This window comes from Lepisma saccharinum, chromosome 28 (assembly GCF_977018435.1).
Source record: "Lepisma saccharinum chromosome 28, izLepSacc3.1, whole genome shotgun sequence".
NCBI classification, from domain to species: domain Eukaryota; kingdom Metazoa; phylum Arthropoda; class Insecta; order Zygentoma; family Lepismatidae; genus Lepisma; species Lepisma saccharinum.
This window is the reverse complement of record NC_139256.1, coordinates 41449173-41470256: the sequence shown is the minus strand read 5'-3', so window position 1 is coordinate 41470256 and position 21084 is coordinate 41449173. Positions and strand designations below refer to the sequence as shown.

Below are 21084 nucleotides of genomic sequence, written 5' to 3'. Positions count from 1 at the left end.
TTTACGAAATATTTTGCATATCGGCAATAGTATTGATATTGTAGATAGGTATTTCTATGTTTTGAGTGATTTTATCAGGTTATCGAATGCTGAATTACATATGGCATAATAACATCGCTCTTCTCGTGATTGGCTGGTCCGAAATATTGGAATTTGTAAAAATCATGAAATATAACTCTGTCATAGCCTCATTTTCAGTGAAAGGTGATCAAGCTTGGGTTGCAAAAATGGGTGCGAGTATTTACAATAACACTTCTGGACGCGAGACTGAAGTGCACACCCATAGAGCCAGACCACGAGCCGCCACTGATATTGCATATTCTTACTTTGTTCGTTATATTTTTTGACATGGACAGCTATTGATGCCTTCCAATCCAAAGCGATTTCCTTGCACAAAATTTCATCTTTGTAGTAATCGCAGTTTTTAAATAGCTAAATTGAGATAATTATCTTTTTTTAAAGTTAGTATCTTATCGACATTTCACCTATAAAAATATTTCGACTTATACTTGTTAGAGATAAGTCGCTATTGGATAGATTGTCAGTGTACATTTTGACTCTCTTTGGCAAACAGACGGATAGGATGATCGTGACATTTAATACAAGGACTTGGTAGGAAAATCAATGATTCGATTGTTGACCAGAACAGACAAATGGACGAGCCAACCTGGATGAGAAAACAATATACATTGATTTTCTTCCATTGTTAAGAAAACGAAAATGATTTGTACACATAAAGACTCCTCTTTTCGACTTTTCTGCTTAGGAATTTTCGTGTAATGTAGTTTTTGTCCTCACAACTTGCGCGAAATGGTCATTCTAAAGTGCTTTTTTACTAAATTTAATACCAGAAAAGTCAATTACAGAAACTACCTGTTGCTTTTCCAGAATGTTCTATGTGTTGTAAAATGTTGTGGGAGTGATTTAAGGAAATTATAAGTGTACATTTGTTGCTTTCTGTTGAAAACAATAAAAAGTACTTATAAAACTGTTATATCATGTAAATGTGTTGAAAATAGAAGTTTAAAAGAAAACTTATTTAGATTTTAAAATTTTAATTTGGTTTTCATCAGACTCAGTATTTCAGCTACTATGAGAGTTGCTTTGTGTTATTGTTTGTTTAAGGGCGACAAAACAAAGCCCTTTTCCTAGAGAAATGAACAACAGTTTACCAGGAAAGTGATAGCTCCTTCATTTGAATTACAGTAAAACCTCGTTAATCCGAACCCCGATAAGCCCGACTTCGGTTAATGAAGGTTTTAAATGTGGCTAGAAATCAACAAGAGAACTTCCCAAAGAAAAGACGGTCAACCACTGATTAAATTCTGTTTCTCGCAGACTTTGCGCTGTAGTGTATACAGCCCAGTCTATGCAGGACAAAAAAAGGTTTCATTTGACTAATTCTGTAAAAGCTGAATTTACTAGTAGTGCAAAGTCCCAAAAGTCCCCGTCCCTAATCGCGGTGCTTCCCCCTCAGCGCACCCCCAAACAACAATTTCGCAGACTCTCAGTTATTGACCTATATCTCCGTAACCAATGGTCGTATGCAAGTAATCTTCTTTATAGTCTTAATTCTCATTAGATTGGCTACAAAAAAGATTCTGTTTAATTGTTCGATAATGTTGGTGGTTTTGCTGTAATTTAAACAATAATCTTCAAAAAGTGAATTTTCTCTAGCACTTTCTAAAGTTTTTGCCTCGTAACTTTTGAACAAATGAAATGACAAAAAATTGCTTCGAATAAAAGTTGTAGCCTAATTTATAAGCTTTAAAACGATATCAGTTTTAATATATTTTAATGAAAGATGCGCCATACAATGTGTCTCCAAATGGAGGACAGCACCAGAAAAGTGTCTCTTTATCACAGACCGGCGGTTAAGTCCGGAATCATTGACTTTTCGATAAAAGCATGACGCTTGGTAGAATCAATTGTTATACCACTTAAGACATATTTAGTCGAGTAGCCAATCGCCATCTGCGTGCTATTGGCCGCGCGGGTGGGCCTCTGGCACACCTACAGAGGTCCAAGTGTGTGTGTGAATGTGTGCCGAAAAAACGTGCATACGGAGGCAATGATAAGTGCAATACTTATTATGACGTTGCTGGTGATTTGGGGTGTGGAGCTAAATCCGGAACCGACCCCCAAAAATAACCTGGACTGCATTGTAGATAGACTGAAGGCGCTGGACAGTGTCCCAGCGGCGATCCGGAACATAAATGAAAAATTAGTAACTTTGCAAGATGTGTACGAAAAAACTGCCAACAACGAGGCGGGGATGGCCGCGATTGGAAGGAGATTGGAAGAGCTTGGGAAAGAGAACGCAACGCTCCGAGAAGAGAACGACGCGCTGTGGCGGAGATTAGGTTCGGGGGAGACGGAGGTGGACAAATTTGTGGTCCATTTGAAACGAAATAATTTAATTTTAGATGGTGTGGAAGAAAACGGACATGAAAACTGGCAGCAGTCGGAGGAGAAGATCAGGGATCTGGCGAGGGAGAAGCTGAACGTGGACCTCGACGATCTGGCGGTGGAGAGAGCGCACAGGCTTCACTACAAAGTCTCGGGTTGCAGGCCGATCATCGTTAAGTTCCACCACGACAAGAAGAATGACGAGATATTGGCAAGCCGGAAGAAGCTACAGGGCACCTCCATATTCCTCCGAGAAGACTTCTCGCCGCAGATCCTGAGGCAGAGGCAACTTCTTACGGAACACATGAGGGATGCCAGGAGAGAGGGAAGACGGGCCTCCATTAGTTATAATAAATTAGTAGTTGATGGCCAAGTTTTCGTTACGAACGACGACAGTTCCGACATCATCTGTGTTGGACAACGATGAGGACACGGAGGATGGACATTTGGCAACCATGGACGGGAGATGGACAAAGGCGAAACTGGCGGCAGCAGGATGGACGGTCCCCGAGAGATCAACGGCCAGGAAAGGGTTGCTTCCCAGAGGAGAGATGTCACGGCTGACCGCGGCGCGCGCGATGGGGGAGCTTGGAACGAGAGGCCGCAATCGTCCAGCCAGGAGACTGCAGGGATCCACAGGGATCCACGCCTCTGGAAAAGGAGAGGCACAGAATAACCTCCGGACTCTGTAGTGGAGGTGGAAAGGGCCCGACGAGAACAACAAGTGCGTCCTAGGAATTCGGATTTAAATTGTGCCGATATGTATGATGTTTCGGACCGCAGACACCAAAGGGTGATGGAGAGGCCTTCCGAGCTGCAGCCGAAATCAGGTATGTGTAGGTTAGTTCCCAGTTCCAACGCGGGAGGGGGACCGGGGGGGCACGAGATAAAGATACTGAGCTGGAACGTAGAAGGACTGAAGAGTAAGTTGCACCAAGAGGGGTTTAGAGAGTACGTTCGGTCCTTCAATAATGTCGTCCTTCAGGAAACGTGGGAGGACATTCCTGAAAATCTGAAATTTAGGTGTTTTAGTAAATGTGTAGGGAGGAAGGCAAAATGGGGACTTAACATAGGGGAGCTGATTGTACTATTCAAACAGGAGTGGGATGGGAAAGTAATATTACTGGATACTAAGCACGATGAGATTCTGGGAACTCTCTTTGCGCTGGAGGGACTGAAATTCTGTCTCGTAACTGTTTATAACCAACCAACGGGGACCAAATACAGGGATGAAAACTACTTTGAAAACTTAACCATGTTTCGGAATGAGGTTGAGGACAACTTCCCCGATGCAAGCATGCTAGTCGCGGGTGACTTTAACGCAAGAATTGGGATAGATGATATAATTGGGGGGATGATCTCAGGGTAGGGGGAAAGGGGCGCATCAAAGGACGAGTGGATATTTTATACAAGACAAAGCAAAGACTCGCACGTGAATGCAGACGGGAGGAAATTATTGGATTTCGGGGAGGTTTTTAACTTTGTCATACTCAACGGATAATGCGGAGGGGACAGAGAAGGGAATTTCACATACGTCACTGATAACGGAGCTAGCGTCATAGATTATTTTATTATGTCGAGGGACTTAACACAAAACAACAGAATTTCTGGTGGATGCAAGAACAGAGAACAAACATCTCCCGTTAATAGCAACTCTGAACTACGGAGGGGGGGAGGAAATATGAACGGGAGAAGCAAGGAAGGGGCAACAGGCGGCGCTGCTCCCGAAGCAGTTCGGAGATATCGATGGAAGGAGGAGGGCTCTCTGGAATTTTCAGATACATTAATCGATAAAATTTCAGATCTAATGACGAATGAAATGTTGAATTTACTATCCGAGGGGGATGTACTTCAAGCATTAAACTTATAATACCATTGCATGGAGAGAGCAGCCAGGCACATGATACAGGATGGGCGGGGGGAGGGAAAACTCAAAAGGGAGGATGGTATAATGATGCATGCAAAATTCAGAAAAGAGCAATGACACAGGCTTTGAAAAAAATCAAAATACACAGCGACGAGGCAAATAGAGTAACGTATGTGACGCTGCGGAAACTATACGCTACGATACTGGAGAGGGAAAAAGGGAAGTGGGAGGACCTCTTATCTATCGTTTCTTAAACCGCGATAGAGGAGGCCGTGCAACAGCGAGACGCAGCACAGCTATGGAGAATAATCCGGAACTTAAGAGGGAAGGAGTACACGGAGGCGGAGATTACCCCCGAAACGTGGGAACGACACTTTAAGGGAATAATGGGAACAAGGGAGGGAGAAATAAATACACCTGGGAACGAGGGAAATTACATGGGAACCTTCGTACCAATTCTAGATGAGGAGGTAACAGACAATGAATACTCTCTGGAAATCAAATCGCTAAGAAACGGGAAGGCGGCAGGCACGGATAGCTTAACCGCTGAGATTATAAAGGGCACAAATAAAAACTCACAGATGGCAAAAATGGGCAGGGAAATTATGAATGGGCTCTACCGGAAGCGGCTGTTTCCGGAAAAATGGTCGGATACTATAATTTGCCTCATCTACAAGGGTAAGGGGGAAAAGAGCAATCCTAACAATTACAGGGGGTCTCATTACTGTCGGTACTGAGCAAAGTGTACTGCCAGATATTATATAGACGCTTACAAAAATGGTGCGAAAATTTTGATGTACTTTCCCCTCTGCAAGCTGGGTTTCGGAAAAAATTTGAGACAATAGACAATGTACTTATATTGCAAACATTCATACAAGAGAAACTAGGGGTCAAAAGGGGGAAACTATATTGCTTCTACGTTGATTTCGAAAGGCGTTTGACACGGCTAACAGGCAAACGTTCTGGACAAAATTGTGGGACCTTGGGGTATCCGCCAGAATGATCAGGTCTCTCCAAGCGGCATATGAAAAAGTTAAGTTTTGCGTAAAGTGCGGGAATGAGGGCGTTACAGGTACAAATGAATCAGTACTGGGGGTGAGCAGGGGTGCGTTCTCTCACCTCTGCTATTTATTCTCTTCATCAACGATATCGTGGAGGAAATATCACAGAGGGACACGGATCCACAAACGATATCCAACATAAAGGTACCGCTTCTGTTGTACGCAGACGACCTGGTACTGATTTCGAACACAACAGAGGATCTACAGAACGGTCTCGACAGATTACATGGATATTGCGGGAAATGGGCCATGCGAGTAAATATCAAGAAGACCAAGATAATGGTATTTACGAATGAGTATGTATTTGGTAATGATGAACAATAGAAATATAGAGAGACAAGTGTCGATAGGTGAAACAGTACGATTATTTAGGCATGGTGATGACAATGACGGGCAGGTGGGCAAGGCACGTACACAGGAATAAATGTAAAGCAATGTTTGCGTTGGAAAAAACAAGAAAAATAAAATACAAAGTACCAAATATACGAATCAAAATTCTGGAGGGGGTCTAAGAGGCCACAGTTAAGGCAACACTGTTCTATGGCATCGAACTATGGGTCTGGGAGGGAGGGGAAACGGTAAACGTCGTACAGTCTAGATTCCTAAAACAAGAGCTAGGAGTAGGGAGGGGTATGGCAACATGTTTATTTATTTATTTATTGAGAAAATTTCAGATACAGCACAGGTGGCCATTTTACACTGAAATTGTCAACAATGAGAAAGCAATAATTATAATAAGCATAAAAATAAATAAAATAAAAAGATAAAATAAAATACATCAATAAAAAATAAATAAGAAATAATTGAGAGTAACAAAACAACATAAAATTGAATAGCAAATGAACAAAAAAAATAAGTAAGAGATGGCACTATGTGATATTAATTACAAGTATTTCTTCTGATAGAAGACCGAAAGGCAAACTCGGAGGAAAATATATCAATACTTGAGGGGAGATCATTGTATTGTGCTGCAAGTCTATAAAAGAGAGATCTTTTTTGAATTTATAGTCTAGGTTTTTTTTGTATAAAATAACCTTGTATTGCGAGTTGTGCGCATAGGTACTCTAAAGTGGAATTCCTCAAGGAGTGTGTTGCAGCGGATTTTGCCATTCACAATTTTGTATAAGTAACTGAAATCATTCTGCAAACGTCGCTGATAAGCAGTTTGTAAGTTTAGAAAAGGCAAGAGATGCGGAGATGAAAAATTGCGTAATGAGGGAACCCTGGGACGGACTATAGTTAGGAAGAAGTGAAAGACTGAATCGATTCTGGAGAGGTGAGTGGAACATGCCATGGACCAGACGGGAAAGCAGTATTCTATTATTGGGGAGATGGATGATTTGAAGTACAAAGTGAGAGCTGAGATGTCACTAATTTCAGTGAAACGGTAGGTTAAACCTAAGAGACGCATGGCCTTTTTTGTGGTGCATATAATATGTTCCTCAAATGTAAGCTTTTGGTCGAAAACAATGCCTAGGTCTTTGTGAGAGGATGCTTTGATGTTATTGCCAGAGATGGAGTAAGATGACTTTAACAGATTCTTCTTGAGAGAGATAGTGAGAGTAGTACAAGTGTCAGGATGTAATGTAAGGTCCCATGTCAGGCACCAGGATGTAAATGTTGCTATGTTATTCTGAAGAAGATGAGAATCGTCGGAAGTGGAGATTTCCCTGAAAATTTTACAGTCATCTGCGAAAAGAAGGTAATTGCTAGAGGGGGCTGTGAAATGGTCGGCAAGGTCATCGACGAATAATATGAACAAGAGAGGTCCTAGAACACTACCCTGTGGAACTCCAGAGAGGACAGGAAGAAAGTTAGAAATACTTCCTGGAAGAACGACAAGTTGTTGGCGATCGCTAAGGTAATCTGTGAGAAGGGTGAGAAATTTGCCATGAATGTTGAATCTATTGCATAATTTGTGAATCAGAAGACGATAACTAACAGTATCAAAGGCTTTCGCCAGATCAAAGTATATTACATCTAATTGTGAATTATTTGAAATGCATTTCATAGCATGTGAGAGTAAAACAGACAGGTTTGTAAGACAGGAGCTACCAGGAAGAAAACCATGTTGCTTAGAGCTTAAGTACGGAGAAACAAATTTGTACAGTCTGTCTTTGATTACTTTTTCACAAATGATGGACAGAGGAGAGAGTAAGGAGATTGGTCTGTAAGATGAAACAAAATTTTTGTTACCACTTTTGTGAATCGGTGTGATGTTAGCTTATTTCCAAGCGTGAGGAAAGATGCCTTCCGAAAAACATCTGTTCAAGAGAATGGAAAGGGGATAGCACAGGAATTGCACAGTTTTCCTGAGGAACATGATGTTGATATCGTCCGGTCCTAGGGCACGGTGAACTGAAAGAGACGACAATAGATCCTTCACCTCATCGGGTGTAGTGACAAGCGTTGTTAGAGAGGAGGAACAGACTGGTCTTACGTTTGGCAACGCTGCAAGGGAAGACGGGGGGCAGAAGTTACCATGAAAATAAGCGTTGAAGAGTTCTGCCCTTCGGTCGCCTATCGCACTTTCACTATCATGCGTAATTTCAGCTGGAATCCTACTGTTATTTATCCTCGAGTTTATTAGATTAAAAAAGTTTTTTGGGTTTTCCGGGATTGTTGCAGTGATATTGTCTATATGTTCCTTATATTTTTTTCAAAGGAGATACTTTGAGTGTCGTCGCAGAGCAGCAAAGGCATTGTGCGTGTGTTCACTCGGGAAGCCCTTCCAAAGTTGCCATGCTCGTGTCTTGTTGGTCAGTAGTAGTGTAATTGGTGCTATAACCAGCACGAGAAATGATGAACCCCCCTCAGGCAGATTTGCCTACACTTAAAACTAGCTCAACATGAGCACATGAGCTTATTGCTCAAGTGTGGAACCCTGTCTAATCCAAGATTTTTGTAAAAATGCCCTCGAGAATTTCCTGTGAAATGATGAGCCCCCTCAGATTGATTTGGCTACACTTACAAAAGGCATTTATGTGAGATTGTTGTCCATAAATTTGTCAAAAATATACCCCTCTTGATATTTTTTTTGGCTACACTTAAAACTAAACCAAAAAGCCACCCACACCCACCCACACCCACACCCACACCCACCCACACCCACCCACACATATTTACTTCCGGTCCACTTCCGGTTCACTTCCGGTCTTCTTCCGGTCCACTTCCGGTCCACTTCCGGTCTACTTCCGGTCCACTTCCGGTCCACTTCCGGTCCACTTCCGGTTTGCCTACTTCCGGTCCACTTGTGGCCAAGTTGTGGTTTATTTATATTGCATCATGTTTTGCAACAAATTATTATGCAATAAATTATTAGACATGTGTTGTTTTCTGATTGGTTGCTTATGACATAATGTGATGATGTGTTTTATTCTGATTGGTTTAAATAAGCAAGGTTTCTATTGGCTCTATAAATCTATATAAGCCAGAGCACAGTGCAGATTCCTCACCTTTGCTGGATCGGCAGAGGAACCCACATCGCGGGGGATAGAACCTGAACAGGCTCCACCAAAGTATAGGAGACTTGAAGCATATAATTTGGCGGAAAACCCAAGTAAGGTCATAGAAACAATATACACTGATGCAATAAAAGTCAATTTTTGGCAGGGGGGCCAAAGTGGTTCCTAAATACAAAATAATTAATATCTCAAGAACTAATTGACATAGAGCTATGCAGTTTTTTTTGTCTGCCATACAGTCTGGTGGAATAACCCAAGTAAGATCATAGGAACAATATACACTGGTGCAGTAAAAAGCCAATTTTTGGCAGGGGGGCCAAAGTGGTTCCTAAATACAAAATAATTAATATCTCAAGAACTAATTGACATAGAGCTATGCAGTTTTTTTTGTCTGCACTGAACCCAACTGATATTTTTTATTAAGCATAGAATTTTGATTTGAACCCCAAGAAATTTTATATAATAAACCAATAATAAAAATGCCAAATCAAAAACATTGTAATCAATGCAAAAAAATATATCCAGCCCCAATTGGGCCAGGCACCAAAGGAATTGTGTTCTAGACAAATGCAGAACTCCCACTAAAATATGCCCTAAATGCCATAGAAAATATAGCATGGAATATTTCACATATAAACATAAAGGTACTTGCTCTGCACAGTCATCAACATTGCCCCCACAACCATCTACATCTGGTCTGAAAAGGAAGCATGAAACACCTGTTAATGCTGGACCGGCAAAGCAGCCACGCTATGAACCCATCCATAGCAGTTTTAATGGCCAATTAAGGGATCACTGTTTAAATCAGAGCCAAGATGTGGTATTAAGAATTTTTTGAACAGTATAAATCCTGATGTGCAGACAATTCTAAATGCACAAAATGGCTCTTATAAGCTGTCTCTCAAATTGTTTACACAATATAAGAAACCAAATGGCACAAAATTTACACAGCCCCACATAACAGAAACTGTACCTGTATATTCAAATGCAAATTCAGACAAAATAATAAGCAGTTTGATAGATCAATTGAATATTAAACACTCTGAATTTGCAGCAAAAGAGTCAGGATGGAGCATATGCGGATCTCCACACAAGCTCTCTGTTAATATTTCTGAATTCAGCCCATTACAAGGATCTACATATTTGCCATTACCTGTCAATATTAAAAACAAACAATCCGTGGTTAATATAAAAAATAATGATGAGAAATGCTTTTTGTGGTGTATTTTAGCTGCTTTGTATCCAGTTTCAAGAAATCCTCAGAGAATAAGTTATTATAAACAGCATGAACATGATTTTGATGAAGCAATGGAGGGTTTAGAATATCCAATGTCTGTTCAGAATATTGATAAATTTGAAAAAAAGGCGAGGGATATTAATGGTAAACAATTATCTATTAATGTATTTATTTGTTCCACTGGCCGTGGCAATTGCTTGATAGCACCTCTCAGAATCAGTACATTTGATGATGATTCTGCTGTTCCGATTGATCTGCTCTTAATTGAAGGGGATGCTACACACCATTACACTCTGATACATAATCTTGAAGCTTTAGTCAGAACACAACTAGACAAATCTAATAGAATATTCAAGTTGTGCCGAAGATGTTTAACTGTATTTGATGGTAGAAAAATGGTGAATGGGGTTCGGGAAGTGAATGCAGAAATTGCTAAAAACAAGTTAATTGAGCATCTGAAATACTGTGGCAACTATAAACCTGTTCATATGGTGATGCCAATGCCAAGTTAAAATGCCAAATTCAAAAAGTTTGAAGCCTTGTTGGAACACCCAGCATATATAGTCTGTGATTTTGAATCAAATCTCAAACCTCTTGCATTCTGTAGCCCAGATCCTGATGAATCTTCAATTACACCATACCAGTTACATGAACCTTCTAGTTTTTATTATGTTGTTGTACAGGATGGTGTTGTTAGTAAAAAAGATTCATACATGGGAGCAGGTGCCATCAAAGAATTTGCACATAGAATAGAAAATGAGTGCCATGACATAGCATCTAATATCTTATTAAAATCAAAACTCATGTTGCCTTTAACAGAGAAACAGATTGAAGATTTCAACAATGCAGAAAAATGCCCGGTATGTGATTCTGAATTTTCAGATACAAATATCAAGGTACATCACCATTCTCATACATATGGTAAATTCTTAATGGCCCTGTGTAATAGCTGTAATATTAAGATCCAGAGACCAAAATTTGTCCCCATATTTTGCCATGGAGCATCCAATTATGATTTCCATTATTTGATCAGATACGAGGGGTTTGACAAGCAGAATTTAAATATTTTAGCTGAAAATGATGAGAAATATATTGCTATTAGCAAAATAATTAAAGTTAATGGTGTTCCTATTCACTTAAGATTTCTTGATTCATACAGAATTTTATCGGCTAGCCTGGCTACACTGGCAACTCAATTATCTGATGTTCAATTCAAAATCACATGTGCTTTGTTTCCAAATCAGGACCTGAAATTAATTAGGCGGAAGGGTGTATATCCATATGACTATGTTACAGATTTTTCTAAATTTGATGAGTCTGCTCTGCCACCACAACAAGCATTTTACAGCAAAATCAGAGGATCTGGAATCACTGATGAAGATTATCACCATGCCCAATTGATGTGGAACAATTTAAAATGCCAGACATTTGGTGATTATCACATGGCATATTTAAAACTTGATGTGACCCTCTTAGCTGATATACTGCAAGCATTCAGAAAATCTTCCATGCAAAATTATAAGCTGGATCCAATGTATTTTTACAGTGCTCCGGGCCTAGCATGGTCTGCAATGTTTTTGAACACTAAAATGCAATTGGATCTGATCCAGGATCAGGACATGTATCTGTTTATGGAGCAATGTATAAGAGGACGCATGGTGCAATGCTCTCAGAGATATGCCAGAGCAAATAACAAATATATTCCAGATTATGATCCAGCACTGCCATCAAATTATATACTGTATGTGGATGCCAATAGCCTGTATGGTTATGCTATGATGGATAAACTGCCATATGCAGGGCTTGAATGGTTCGAAGATTTTAATATTGAGAATCTTAAGGATTTTGATGACAGTAAGTATGGCCTGTTCTTAGAAGTTGATCTGACAATTCCTGATGATTTACACAACAAATTTTCTGATCTGCCCCCAATTCCTGAGGTTAAGTGCTCACCTGGCTCTAAACAGAAGAAATTGATGATGACTCTGGAGCCAAAACAGGATTATGTTATATATTACAAAAACCTCCAGTTCCTAATGAATCATGGTGTTCGAGTGAGCAAAATTGGAAAAGTTTTGAGGTTCAGGCACTCAAGATGGTTGAAGCCATATATTGATACAAACACAGAGCTTCGAACATCTGCAATGAGCCAATTTGATAAATCTTTGTTTAAATTAATGGTCAATTCTGTATATGGCAAAACAATTGAAAATGTCAGAAAACATACTGATGTTAAAATAATTACTGACCCCAGCCTGAGCAAAAAATTGATTGCAAAGCCTAATTTCAACTACAGAAGAATTTATGATGAAAATATGGCACTTTTCAACATGAAAAAAACAAAGATTAAGTTTGATAAACCTATTTATGTAGGGGCTGTGATATTGGAATTGGCCAAATTACACATGTTAAAATTGTATTATGATGTGTTGAAGCCTTTTTATAAGGATCGTGTAAAATTGATGTACATGGACACAGATAGTTTTGTTCTTGATATTCAGACAGAAGATGTTTATCAAGATATAGCACAGCCTGCATTGCTTGAATATTTTGATACCAGTGAACATTCAAAAATTCAACCCCACAACAAAAAGGTGCCTGGCAAGTTAAAAGATGAGACACTTGGTGATGTTATTGTGGCATTTACTGGGTTAAGGGCCAAGATGTACAGTTTTGAAACATGTAGTGGCGCTGTTGCCAAAAAGGCCAAGGGCATTGGCAAAGTGACTGTAGACAAATAGCTCCAATTTGAAGATTACAAAAATTGTCTCAAATCATGTAGCACAATCAGAACATCAGAAAATAGAATTCAGAGTGTGGGTCACTTATTGACTAGCAATATTGTAAGAAAAGTGGCTCTGGACCCACATGATGATCAGAGATGCATTTTTTCATGTGGCATACATACTCTACCATGGGGTCATTGTTATTTGAAAAATGGCAATCAATGCCCAATCACAGAGCATGATTTGAAATAAATAAACATGCCTATGAACTTATTTGGGTTTAAAAAACAGGCTATTATGGAGCTGCCAACACCACAACCCTCTTCTGATATAATATCTAAACTGAGTGCTTTGTTAATTATTCATCTGAACAGCATACTTACAGATGTTGATGATAAAACAGGTAAAACATTGTACATATTTAACAATAATTTAAATCATTACCAATTACCTGTAGGTGGACAATTACAATTTATTACAACCCCTGAGGGTAATGTCAAGATTTCAATAGGGAGAAATATTTATAGAATTAAGCACTCAAACATGGTTTCTGGCACTGTTTATACTGTTTCTGCTGGTGACTGCTTATATATTGAGGTCCCGGGATCCTATGACAAGCTTATACCCTTTTTTATAGAATTAAGAATTAGATATTCAATAATAAATAACCACTAAAACAAAAATGCCTAATGATATATTTGGCCATACAAGACATGAAGATCACAGTGATGAGATTCTGATGCTTGATGTCAGAGTCAAGAAATTAAGAAGTGATTTACAAGCTTTACAAACCACACTGAATGCCAGTCTTCAACTAGAAATTACAAATTTGCAATCACAATGCATGGACCCTCTTCTTAAAATTGATTCTGAACTCAAATTATTGCTTCAGAAATATACTGACTTGGCCACATTGGATAATTTTCAAAGTTTAGAAGAAGCTGTAGCAGCTCTTCAAACCAAATTTAAGACCCAGGCTACCAACTCTGAGCAATTGAAACAACAATTGGAAGAGCAAATAAATAATGTCCAGGCACAGCTCCAAACAATTGTCAAAAGCATAAAATCACAAGAAGATTTTGATCTAGTGATTTCCACTCTAAAGGAACAGATTCAGTCACTCCAGATACCTAATCTGGACCCCTTGAACAATGCCATAGCCGAGGTTAAAGAAAAAATTGAGATACTTGAAAATTTTATGAACAACTTGCCATCTTCTGATGCTTTGAGTGCAATAACTCGGAGTGTTGCCAATATTAAGCTGCAACTTGAAACATATGAAGATTTTGGAAAAATTCAAAGTACCATAACCCATCTTGAGGGTACAATAGCAGCAGTGCAAAGTGATTTGGCAAATGTACAAGAAACTCTAGAATCCCGCCTGCCTGGGATTGTAGATAACCTTGTTAGTGTCCAGCAACAGATCACAAAGCTTGAAAACCTCAACACTGAATCTGAGCTATCTCATTTTCATCACTTGATTGATCATGTCCAAACAAAGCTTGAAATTTTACAACAATCAACACCCACTCAGGCAGATATAGCTCTGCTCCAAAATGCTATGCGTGGTGTGGCTGATGCTTCTGAATTAAACAATGTAAAATTGGCACTTGAATCTTTGCAAAATACTGTAGCAAATCTGCCTACATCACAGGAACTTAAAAATATTAAGAGGGCAGTGAATCGCATATTGAAATCAGAAGATATCAAGAATATCCAAACAGAGATCAAACAACTCACTCAGACAGTGGCCACTCTACCAACCAATCAACATATTAATGAACTGCATGCCCTGTTTGAGGATATCAGAAGACAGGTCCATGATCTTACAGCTCAAAATTCAAAATTGGCAGTTTTTGAAAATTTGCAGCAAATTGTAGCTAATATCAAGCAACAGCTAGGGACCATGGAATCCAATCAAGCAAATGCTTTGTCTGTTTTTGCCACCCAGCTACAAGAAATTGTGCAACAATACAAGAAACTTGTTGTGGACATAAAAATCAAGCCAGGCCATGATGATGTTGTTAGGACCATCAATGAGCACCTTGAATCTGTAACAAGCAGATTGCTTACAGCAGAAAAAGAAATAACAGGCATAATCGAGAATCCTAAACATACAGTAATTCTTGAATTGTACAGCATCCCCAACAAAGAATATGATTCACCATTTACACCAGGTGGCAAAATATATATGCTGTCCCCTGCACAATTTTATTATCAGTTTTTTGTTGGGGGCACACTTAGACCAATCAAAATCAAATATTGGCTTCAACCACAGGCACACCACTACCCTACCTTATCAATAACAAATGCTGAGAACAAAGCAAAAATCACCAGTGTAGAATTGGAGGATTTTACAGACCCCAATACATTAGAAACAGCCTATGTTGAAGATGATGGCTCTCTGGAATTTCATATACAAATAGGAGACAAATTATATTTAGAAAATCCTGTAGTATCAGCTGCTGAACACCCCATAGTTGCAATATTCTTGTTTTCATATTATGTCTAGACAAATTATTGTTGATGAATTACACAGACAAGCCAGACATAATTATAAGAGACTGCCAGTAGTCACAAAAGGCATAGATGATTTATGGCAGAGCGACTTGATTGAGATGGCAAGTGGACAGCTGAAAAACTTAGACAAAATCAACAACACCTTCAAGTATCTACTCACTGTAATAGACACATTTTCAAAATTTGCCTGGGCTGTGCCACTCAAATCCAAGACTGGAACATGTGTTACAGAAGCCTTCAGGACAATCATCAATCAGAGTGGAAGATCACCGCGCTATTTGCAAACAGATAATGGCAAAGAATTTTATAATTCAGTGTTTCAACAATTTATTAAAAGCCAGTCAATACAACATTATTCGAGTTACAGGGATCTCAAGGCCTCAATTGTAGAGAGATTCAACAAAACCCTAAAAAATCTTATGTATAAACAATTTACACTTCAAGGTAATTATAAATGGTTCAGTATTCTTCCAGAACTTCTACATAAATATAACAACTCGGTCCATTCCACAATCAACATGAAACCCTCTGAAGTAACTTCGTCTGATGAGCAAAAATTGATCAGGACTGTTTATTATCCTAGATACCAGCCAACAACAAGAAAAGCCAAATACAAGTTGGGTGATCAAGTAAGAATCAGCAAATATAAGCACTTATTCAAAAGAGGCTTTACAAGAAACTGGAGCACTGAATTATTTACAGTGGTTCAAGTTAAACCTGGGACCCTTAACACATATATAATAAAGGATCACCGAGGAGAAATTCTCAAAGGCAGGTTCTATGAAGAAGAGCTCAACAAAACTAAACAGCCTGACACATATCTTATAGAAAAAATCATCCGCAAAAAAGGCAACAAGTTACTTGTCAAATGGCTAGGACTTCCAGAACACAGCTGGATCGAGGCAAACAAAGTGATAATATGAACACTTGGGATGTTATAAAGAGGCTGCCAGAACCTGAACAGCAGAATAAGAGAAATGGCAAGTTGCTGCCTGATAATATTAGATGTCTTATTGTTGGGCCATCGGCTTGTGGTAAAACTACACTAATGATTGATAATTTTTTATTGGCACCCAACTGGTTAGACTGGAAAAATAGGCACTTGTATGTCTTCTCTAAGAGCTTGGAACAATTAAAATATCAGCAACTGATGAAGCTATATGATGGATTGGATATAGCCACTTTTGAACCAGATGTTAAGCCACTCCATGAATGTCTCGATAATTCTGTTGTTGTGTTTGATGACATTATACTGGATAGTCAAAACAAGGTTAGAAATTTCTTTACACAGGGCCGGCACAAAAACATTGATTGCTTCTACCTGGCACAGACTTTTTCTAAAATTCCGAAGCAGCTGATCCGAGACAACAGCAATTTTATATGTGTGTTTCATCAAGACCATACCAACCTCAAACACATACATGATGAATATGTAGGTGGGGACTTGAGCTACAATGATTTTTCTAAGTTTTGCAGTAGGTGCTGGAACCAGGACAGTTATGGGTTTGTCACAATTGATATGACAAGAAAACCCAATAGTGGTAAATATAGAAATAAAATCAACAATTTTCTAGACATTGAAACATAAATAAATAACCATGAAAAGGCCAATAATTGATGATCTTAAATTAAGAGATTATCTTGTAAAAAGATTTAAGGGATGGAAATCAGAGAACCGAGGTTTTTATGAGCAACACAAGCGCATAGAACAGCCTATTATTGATGCTATTGGTGAATTAGGTAAAAATATCAAAACTGTTACAGAGCAAAATCAAAATTTGATCACAGAGCTTGTACCTGTAGCTGCTAGGAACATATTAGATTATCCATTCACCCCACTTTCTAGTATTCATACACCTAGTCCTGTTGGTCCTAGAAGAATTGAAGCTAGTCTGGATCCTATTGAATTGGGTCTTCTTGCTCAAAAATATTTAAGCACACCTAAAGACAACAAAGATGAGGTTTTTGGCTTATATGCTGACACAGAGCGTGATGGTAGCATCATACATAGAATTGTCAATTTCAGAGTAACATTTATGGGAGATGATCTGATTGTATATTCAGAATCTCGTCTCGGAGAAAAAGGTGCTTTTGTTAAATATCCCGGCACACCTGGATTGTGGGAACTGATGACTAGGAAGAGACCTGGCAGCTATACAGATCAAGATTATGAGCATTACAAAGAAATATTAATAAAATCAGATGCTCTGTACCAAAACAATGATCCGACACAAAAAAGAGTCAAGTCTAGCAGTGGAGCAAAATACAACAATTTAATCAAGCCCATATGGTCACAGATCAAGACTGGCAGTGGAATCAAACAATACAACACCCTGCCCAAAGAATTTGTGTGGGTTGATGATGTCAGGAAACTTGTAGATAGGTTATTGGTGATAGCTGGGGAGGAAAATGCTGGCAACCACAACTTTTACAATGAAAAGGTTGGAGTTATGGACATGATAAGCACAAAATTGTCTAATTTTATAGTGAATGACACTAAGGGGATTGGATATCTTATAAAAATTATTAATACTCTACCACCTAAATTTTGGAATATTTCTGAGGGTCGGGGGCTTGTTAATGACATTATAAACAAGCTGCCATTTGAAGTACACCTTCCAGGCTATCAGTATTGTGGTCCAGGCACAAAATTGGACCATAGATTAAACAGAGGTGATCCTGGTGTTAATCCCCTAGATGCTGCTTGTAGAGACCATGACATAGCATACAACACACATTCTGATCTTGGCAAGAGACATGTTGCAGACAAGAAATTAGAAGAGGCTGCATTTGGTAGATTTGTAAGCAAAGATGCTTCTTTAAGTGAAAAAATAGCAGCATTGGGGACCACCATAGCTATGAACACCAAACAAAAACTGGGGTGGGGGTTGTGAATATATATATAATAAACCTACAATGAAGGCCAAGGGTGTTATGTATCAAATACCTTATGCAGGTCTTAAATCTCTTAAAACTATTGATAGCCTTTTGACCAAAAAGCAGCGCAAGAAAAAAAATTCTTGTATTGCAAAAGGCCATGGTATGAAATTGTTGCTTAGTACCCCCCAATTAAAAAAATTACAACAATCTAGAAAAAAATCACATGTAGGGGGATTTATATTTACGATCCCTGCCTTCTTAGCTGCTCTCGGGGCTGTTGGGAGCTTAGCTGGGGGATCAGCTGCCATAGCAAAAACAGTAATAGATGCCAAGAAGAATAAGGCAGAATTAGATGAGCAGAGGCGCCATAACCTGGCCATGGAGAAACAAGGCAAGGGTGTTAAGAGAGCCATGAATAAGTTTAAAAAAAACAAGAGCCGCTTACAAACCAAGATATTGAAGCTTTAATCAAGCCACTGGGCATCAAACATTTTAGAGGTGTGTACATGTCTGATTCTTTACCAGAACAACCACTCAACAAAGAGTGTGGCATTGTTAATTTGGATAAGTACAAAAATCAGGGCACTCACTGGATCTGTTATCTTAAATATTTAAAAGATGAGGCATTTGTGTTTGATTCATTTGGAGGTGTTCCACCTGAAAATTTAATAAAATATCTAAATTCAGCTAATCTTTATTACAATAATGCCCGTGTTCAAAATTTCAAAGATGTAAATTGCGGACATTTGTGTTTATCTGTTCTTAGATATATGTCTCAAATAAATAAACCATCAATTGAAGATTTTCAAAAAGCCCTGTGGTATCTGAAACATCATGGGGGTATTCCATCTCACCAGCCAAAATTCAATATTGAAACTTAGATTACATGATGACATAGTATATCCCAAAACAATAGCTCTCAGAGCATTTTATGGCATGTACTTGATCCCCAATATTACACACCACAACAACACAATTGCAGTAGGGGATCAAAAAATTGTCATCACTCCAGGGCAGTATAATCTGTCCACTCTAAATGCTCAATTACCCAGAGGTATAGATTTAACTCAAAATTCTGTCACTCACAGAGTAGAGATTGTATCTGCTACAGAAACAGTGGATCTGGGTACTATAGGAGAGCTGTTAGGCTTTGAGAACAACACAAAACTTGAACCGGCCATCAAACACACTGCTATTAATATACCTAAATTCTTAGCCATAGAGACTCTAAATATTCACTGTAATGTGGCCGAGGGTATGATCACCAAATCAAATGGCATAGGCACTCACAAACAAACTGGCATTATTGCAACATTTAAACCTAATTCTGAATTTATGGAGCCAATCATCTACAATCCATCCCCAACATTATATTTTCCTGTGTGTCATAACAGAATAGATTATATTGAGTTGGTGGTCACTAATGAAAAAGAAGAATTAGTTGATTTTGCTGGAGCCACAACAACTGCTATCATAGAGATTAATATTTAAATAAAAATACATACAAGAAGAAAATGGAAAATATTGAGAGTTATGAGCTACAATCATTCCCCCCAAACAGGGGGACATTTGCAAATTTAAATCAACCCAACACAGAGATTGAGGTTGATCTTGATGTAGGGGATGGCTTTATACACCCCCCACAGAGTAGATCTATACATCAAATTTGATGTTGTAAAGCTCGATGGTACAGACTATCCGGCTAACTCAAATATAAGATTGGTAGACAATTTTGTGCCACATCTGTTCTCTGAAATTGAGATCAGAAAACATGGTGTTGTTATAAACAGAATAGATTATCCCGGCATTACCTCCATAGCTTTGGCTACACTAAAATTATCCAAAACCGAGGCTTCTTACTACAAAATAGGTGGATTTGATGCTGGTGATAAAATATTATCCAAGAGCCACACAGTGCTGTTCCCGATGCGCCTGTTGCCAGGATTCTTCTCAGATTACAAAGATATTACGTGGAAGGGTGGTTTAAGAATCACATTTCGAAGAGCTGCCAATGATAACAATGCTTTGATGAGGTACAGTGCAATAAACTCTACCGGGGAAGCTCTGCCTAATACCCTACCTGATGAAGGCAAATGCATTATTCAGACTATGGAGCTAAGAATGCCAGTTGTTGAATATGAGGCCAGTTATGCTCTTAAATACAAAGCTGATATCCTAAAAAATCCACAAATTCCTTTACAATTTTATACATATCAATGTGTACAGAAGCCTGCATCTGGTACCTATTATGAGTTTGATGCCACAAATTCATTCTCCAGTATACAATATGACATGCCAGATTTTGTGGTGGTACTGTTTCAGACTGGAAGACACAATAATCAAGAAAAAAATTCAAGTAAATTTGATAACTGCAACATCAAGAACATTTATCTTAAAAATGGCAGAAATGAGGTATTCCCTAGAGAAAATTATAATTTAAACATGTCCAAGGATGATTTCCTTAAATTATATGAAGCATTTACAGCATACAAAAGAGTCACTACAGGCAATACTGACATGTATTACACACCAGATGAATTCAAAGCACAGAGACCCATGTTTGTCATCAACACTTCAAAAAGAAAACAAGTTGTGGTTAATGACAGGACAAACATTAAAATTATCTGTGAATTCCACGAAACACTCCCTGATGACACCATATGTAGTGTTATTCTCATAGGTGAAAAATCTTATGTTTATGATGTAAGAAATGAGAGAGTCACAGAGCAATTCTAGAAGAATTACATTATCTTAATACTAAATATACAATTATAACTCCATTAAGCCTTGTTTCCATGATTATGAAAAACTAAATATGCTGACCAAGGCAGTAATTTATTTTATTAAAAAAACATAAACTAACGTAACGTTTCAACCTTCTAGCAAGGTCTTCTTCAGACTCTGTATCAAGTACAAAAGT

The 21084-nt window shown here is 38.5% G+C and overlaps 1 protein-coding gene across 1 annotated transcript; it reads left to right on the top strand.

Annotated features, from left to right (window-relative positions):
• Positions 1-2092: 2092 nt before the first annotated feature.
• Positions 2093-2836, top strand: LOC145980911 (uncharacterized). Its single transcript, XM_083113995.1, has one exon. It carries the CDS (start codon positions 2093-2095, stop codon positions 2834-2836), a length of 744 nt encoding a protein of 247 aa, XP_082970121.1.
• The last annotated feature ends 18248 nt before the right edge of the window (positions 2837-21084 follow it).